This window comes from Vigna umbellata, chromosome 8, assembly GCF_029865625.1.
Source record: "Vigna umbellata cultivar VRB3 chromosome 8, Vumbellata_1.0, whole genome shotgun sequence".
Lineage (NCBI taxonomy): Eukaryota > Viridiplantae > Streptophyta > Magnoliopsida > Fabales > Fabaceae > Vigna > Vigna umbellata.
In genome coordinates this window covers 34,172,208-34,178,578 of record NC_142172.1, presented here as the reverse complement: position 1 = coordinate 34,178,578, position 6,371 = coordinate 34,172,208, and the positions used below count along the sequence as shown (strand labels likewise).

At 30.5% G+C, this 6,371-nt stretch overlaps 1 protein-coding gene across 1 annotated transcript; it reads left to right on the top strand.

The window, feature by feature from the left end:
* Positions 1–2,276: 2,276 nt before the first annotated feature.
* On the top strand, positions 2,277–3,976 carry LOC124828387 (Ribosomal protein S24e family protein). Its single transcript, XM_047301674.2, has 5 exons — positions 2,277–2,433; positions 2,723–2,764; positions 2,889–3,059; positions 3,623–3,709; positions 3,795–3,976. Exons 1-5 carry the CDS (start codon positions 2,362–2,364, stop codon positions 3,834–3,836), a joined length of 414 nt encoding a protein of 137 aa, XP_047157630.1. The 5' UTR covers positions 2,277–2,361; the 3' UTR covers positions 3,837–3,976.
* The last annotated feature ends 2,395 nt before the right edge of the window (positions 3,977–6,371 follow it).

Here is a 6,371-nt window from a genome sequence, read left to right as displayed (position 1 = left end):
CAATTCATAAACAATATTGTATAAAATTTTCAATGGCATTTGAATGGATGGAAGATAGCCATGATAGATGTGATAGCACGATCGCCATAGGAAATCACATCTTCTAATTAAACTAAGAAAATACGATTAAATTCACACTCGTATATGTTTTGTAAATATAAATATAAAACATGGATTTTTTTATGAATCGTACAAGGAAAATGAAGACAGGATTTCAGAAATTAAAAGGTTGTAAATATAAATATAAATACTTTAGAAGATGTTGGGTTTTTTTTACAGGCAAATTGATGTCATATGTATAACCAATTCAAGTTGTTTTTCCAATTTAAATTATATTTATAAATAATTTAAATTTGTTTATTTCTTTCTATAGGACTTAGGCGGACTCGTTTTTAACGGAAAAATGAGTATTTTGTTCTCAAAATCTCTACATTTTTTTGTTCTCAAAATTTTACTACTATTACTATAATTTTGAATAAATAAAACAGAGGTATATCACTCATAGGAATGAAAAGCATTCATTTTTTATTAAATATTTGTTATAGCTTTTTGAGAAAAAAAGTTAACCTCCTAAACTTTATATTTTTTAAAATATACATCCCAACTTTTTTTTTATCTTAATTATTACTTTAGCTCAATACGTTGAATTTTATTTTATTTTTCTAATTGATTCTAAAATGTTATGTTTTCGAAAAGACGCCTAAATTTTATTCTAATTAATCATTACAATTTATTACTTTTTATGACATATATTTTAATAAAAAGAATAAATATTCATAAGTATTTAATGTAAAAATACTATTTATAAAAAATTGAAAAGTTCAACATAGGATAATATTAAAATTCTTAAGCATTTATTTATAAAAACAGTAAACTTTAACGATCAATTACATTAAAAGTAAAAATCAATAGAATATTTTGAAATAAGATAAAATTTAATTCTACAGAGATAAAACTAAAATTTACCATCTTTATTTGCAGGAAGAAAATAAATAAAGTTGAGGGGGCTAAATATTTTGATTCGGCTATGTATTAATGGGCCCGACAAAGATGGCCGGAATCGTGCACAAACTTGATGGACCCAAAATCAAGGCCATTTCTTCCTGTATTCCCAATATTTCTTTCTGCACCTCCATAATTTTCAATATCCATTTTATCTCTGCAAAATTTTTACAAAAATCGTGCTGCATCTCCATGTTTGATCTTTATTCTTTTTGCACTTTCATCTGATGCAGTCAGGGTGCTGCAAGCCCCCAACAAAATGTGGTTACACGTTTGTGAACCCAACGTATTGGATTAGCCCCATCAACACAGCAGAAGACATGATTGCATGAAATGGAGCACCGACCGAACAAAACTTTGCTACAACTGTGACTCATGCGAAGCTGGTTTTTCAAATGTCTTTATTTTTGGTAGCAAATCTGGGATCATATTAATCCTCGTAAGCCCGAAACATAAGAAGAACGTTGCAGACTGCATTAATTGCATTGTGAAAGAAACTACGATAGGATGATTTCATAACATCCTTCGAGAGGCATGCAAAACCACATGACGACAAAGTTTCCAAGATAATTTACATGCTATATCATCATCTGCGAACTAATAACCATTGAATGCGTCGATGAAAATCCGGAGTGCTTCTGGAATGCATATAGAGGGAATTTATTCCAGATTACTCAAAGCGTTTCCGAATTGATTAATCTAAAATATGGGATTCGAAAATATATTTGGGATTGTCGAATTCAAAAATTATTATTAAGTTTTGAATTAACCAATCTAGAATGTATTCTCGAATTCAGATATTCTGATGGTTTTATCCGGAAACTACAAATGCATATTGAATTGAACAATCCGGAATGCACTTTTGGATCCAATATTGCATTTTAGATTACTCATTGTGAAAGTGTGTTGTGGATTACTTAATCTGGAGGTGCGTGATGGAGGTGCAACAATCAGCGGAGCAACCTTGAGGAAGGAGCACTGAACTTTGAGAGAATGAGAGGAAGATGTGTTGTGTGTTGTTCATGAGAGAGAGCTATGGAGATGAGGTGTAAAGCGGCAGCGGAAAGAAGAAAGGGAAAGATGGGAGAGAAAAAATAATTAGGATTTTTTATGTCAAAAAGAGTAGAGGGGGTATTTTAAAAGTTACGGGTGCAGGAAGAAAAAACAAAGGGTAGGCAGAAATGGCCAAAAAATACACGTGTGAAAATAAGGGCTTTAATTGGGCCAGCCCAAACGGAAAAGATAACAGAACTAGGGTTTTTTAAAGAGGGTAGGGTTAAATTCTAACCTTCTTCTCCTCCGTAGCGGTGTCGTCGAGCTGACAATATCAGTTGCTCCAGTAGCCGGCGCTAAACAAAAATGGCGGACAAGGCAGTGACCATCCGAACCAGAAAATTCATGACAAACAGGCTTCTCTCCAGAAAACAATTCGTAAGTTTTTTTTTTCCAGTTCAATTTTACGTTTTTCTATAAGAAATATACATTCTGAAAACAATTTTTTTAGTGGTGACCCCATTACGTTGCATCAGAATATTTGAAATAGGTAGAAAGTTTTCAGTAGAAGATTTCATCAGAATAATATAAATTGAATTTAATCAAATAGGTAGATGAGTTGTGTCAATGTGAAATCTTCTATTTGTGATACGTTTTGAACATCATGATCCCTAATAGCAGAGAATTTTACGGATTTATAGGTGATGCTTTTTGTTATGTGATCCAGGTTGTTGATGTCCTTCACCCAGGGAGGGCCAATGTTTCCAAGGTATTGTCTTTTAATAAGCTTCTTTTTTCCTTAACTAGCTGGATGTTACATTTTTTCAACTGTTTGTTTAAATTTGAGTTAGCTCTCGTTTTGCTTTGTTTAATGTGTTGTGTTTGGCGTAAAGGCTGAGTTGAAGGAGAAATTGGCAAGAATGTATGATGTGAAGGACCCCAACACTGTATTTGTCTTCAAGTTCCGAACTCACTTTGGTGGTGGCAAGTCCACTGGATTTGGTTTGATCTATGATTCAGTTGACAATGCGAAGAAGTATGAGCCTAAGTACAGGCTTATCAGGGTCAGTTAACTGAACCTTTCTGCCTTTGTTGTAATTTTTTCCCTTTGTGAATATTATTTTGTTAGTTCATCTTTTTATAAATTATGTATCTACCCGTTTCCGTTATCATTGTTTCTATTTTAACTTTCCTTATGAGTTGTTTCGTTTTTTGTTTGGAGGGCGGTGGGGGGTTATAGTCAGTTTAAACTTGTAATAGCCGGTGACCAAATGTATTATTGAAGGGTTTTAGGGAATATGATTTTGTAAAAGAGGTTAGTCCTGAAGAAATTTTAAAATGCTCTTTAGTTGGGTTGGATGAGACGGCTGTAAACTGATATGATTTTGTGGTTTGGTCAGATTTTATTATGGGTGTTAGTAGTTAATATATATATTTCAAACTGCGGGTGTTTTTGCTGTTCTGTTTTTGCAAAATCTACTGCTGGTATGCTTTTATTGGAGTTGTTTGTATTTTGTGACTAATGCTTTTGTTCTTAGTGATCTCTAAAATTTTATTTTCCCTTCGTTCTGTAATTTATGTTGGCTTCTTTTTGTTTGATCAAAATCTAAAATCTCCTTTTTTTCAGAATGGACTTGATACCAAGGTAGAGAAATCAAGGAAGCAGATGAAGGAGAGAAAGAATAGAGCCAAGAAGATTCGTGGTGTAAAGAAGGTAATACAATTGTGTGTTGTTGACAACTGTTTATCTCATTTATCATTTTTGTTTTATAAAAGAATAACCCATTTCTTTTCTGCAGACGAAGGCTTCCGATGCTGCCAAGGCTGGAAAAAAGAAATAAGTTTTTAAACACTGTGATTTTAAGGTTCTATTGCTTTTGATATTTTCTTATGGTTATTTTATTTTCTAGTAGTTTTCTAGAATGAGATATTTTGCTGTAATTGTTGATCCTACGTTAATCGATGTTCTGTTACAACTTGAGATCGAGTACTTGCATGGTCAATTTTGAGAATTCAGTGGAACACATTATTTTCAAATACTTAGTTTTGTGATAATGAATTCCATGTTGGTTGATTTGGGAATTGTTACAAAAAGATTTTAAATGCCTCAATGAAATCATTGGTTAGTATGACTGTTAGTTGTCAACGTATAGAAATATTTGAAATTGAACTGGTTCTGGAGAGTAACTATGCTGTACTATTGAAGATCTTCTATGCCATGTATAGGACTACTGCCTATTGCATTCGCAATATCAAAGGGTTCTTTAGATTTTGTATATTTGGAGAGATGTTCTGTTTATTAATTGTATGGTCGACGTCTGGCTTAAACATATATTTTGTAACAATTCTGGTGCTGTGTTTGTGATGTTTTTTTCTTCTTTGGTTTCAGCCTTCTACCAAACCCTAAACAAATTAAGTTTTGATTCAGCTTTATATACCAAGATAATCATTGGACCTATTTCTTTCTCGAATTTTGGTTTATATACGCTTGAATAAGTGATCTGGCTTGGTGAGGTAAATAATGGAAAGTGAAGAATTTAGTATGTTCATTGTTATTGAAGTAAATGAACTTAATATATCTTTTGCCTGATAAAGCGATGGATACGATACTTAAAAGCACGTTAATACGATGCATGCTCTTGTACTTACAATACGAGGTAAAATGAGGATATAGGCTGTGTTTGAATTAGATAATAGATTTTGGAGAGTGGAAAGGAGGAAAAAATATGGTGAAAGTGAAGTATTTTGAGTTAAGAAAAAGATGATGAAAATTTGTATATAATTTAATTGATGTTGTTGGTAAATAAATTGTTTTAATAAATGAAACTCTAAAACGATTAAGTTACCATAAAAATTATTATTATTATTTTTATGCTATTATGATTATTATTATCATTTGATCTATTATATTTTATTTCATCTTAATCAATTAGTTTTATTTCTTTAATCAATTATGAAATTAGTTTTTTAGTATAAATTATTATAAACCTATTCAAAATATACTTTCTTTCTATTTTAAGCATGCAAGAGTAGAAAACTGGATCAAGAAATTTTAGCATTAATGTTCTAACTGTGTAACTTTTGATCGTAAATATTTATCTTAATATCACGTGTACTTGATTTTTAAACTTAGAACATTTATTTAGAAATTAACTTCTGGAATTATGAAGTTATTCTAAAGTTCACATTTTTTGTTGTTGAAGTTATTCATAAATTTTAGAAATTAACTTCTAGAATTATGAAATTAACTCATTTTGCTGTTATAATCTATCTTATTAGGTATTATATTTTATTTCGAATAGTTGCGGATTTAGGGATGACAGTGAGTTTTTTTTTTTATATGAAAATGGTGTACTTTTGTATGAAAATTACATAAACGGACACGTTTGAGAAAAAAATTATAAAGTTTAGATAAGTTGTAATTAGAGAGGATGAATTAAATGTGTTTTTAGTTGATGATAAAAATAATTTCACCATAAAACAAACTTAAGCATCAAGATTGGGAGTTTAACCATGAACTTAATTTTTTTTTACTTCCATTTTTTTCTAAAGAAGGTTTTAGCCGAGGAAGTTTTAATGAGGCCTATAATCAATAAATTTTGATCATATGAGAACTTTTAATTCTAGTCTTCATTTTCAAGTTCTTGTTGAAATTTTTCTTGTTTAAAGCTGACTAAACAATCCTAAATCATTGTCGAGATCTTCTTTGGCTAAGGTCAACTAAGTGGTCCTCAAGTCCCAACTTCATGACGAGAGATGATAATGTTGATACCACAAAAAAAAAATCATCTTTCTTCCCATCAACTGAGAATAAGACTTATCTTTCTTGATACGATATGCTTCAGAGAGAACCCTCAAGATGAGCTTGTCTTTTGGTGTGTCTTTTTTCTTCCTCTTCTTTTAGTGGAAGAGACCTTTTTTTTTTTCAAATAAAAAAATTATAATTTTTTTTAATTTGAATATAAATAAATTTCACTCCAAAGTGACGAACAATTAAAATAAAAAAAAGTACAATACAATCCAAAAGCAAGTAGAAAAAGGAAACAAATAAGTTTTTGGTATTGATAATTTTTGTGTCATTTATAATATTAGAGTCGGATAAATCCACAATATTTTGTTTTCTTGAAGTATCTTTTTCTTCATCCCCATCTACAATATAATAAAAAAAAGTGCTAATTAATAATATTGAAACACAAAATAATAATTAATTAAATTAATTTCATAATACTAACAATGATGTTATGTAGTAGTCCAAAATCATGACTAATTTTAAATTAAAATGAGTGTCTCAACCTGGAAGAATGGAGGAACGATATTTGGTTAGAGAACAAAGATTAAAGGCAAACTTATTAGGTGATTGGAATGCTAAGAATATC

What these genes read in the sequence shown, in the direction of transcription:
- LOC124828387 (XM_047301674.2), top strand. Translation starts at nt 2,362, where the DNA reads ATGGCGGACAAGGCAGTGACCATCCGAACCAGAAAATTCATGACAAAC. An exon ending in TTCTCTCCAGAAAACAATTC is followed by an intron (nt 2,434 to 2,722) that starts GTAAGTTTTTTT and finishes TATGTGATCCAG; the next exon opens with GTTGTTGATGTCCTTCACCC. An exon ending in AGATTCGTGGTGTAAAGAAG is followed by an intron (nt 3,710 to 3,794) that starts GTAATACAATTG and finishes TCTTTTCTGCAG; the next exon opens with ACGAAGGCTTCCGATGCTGC.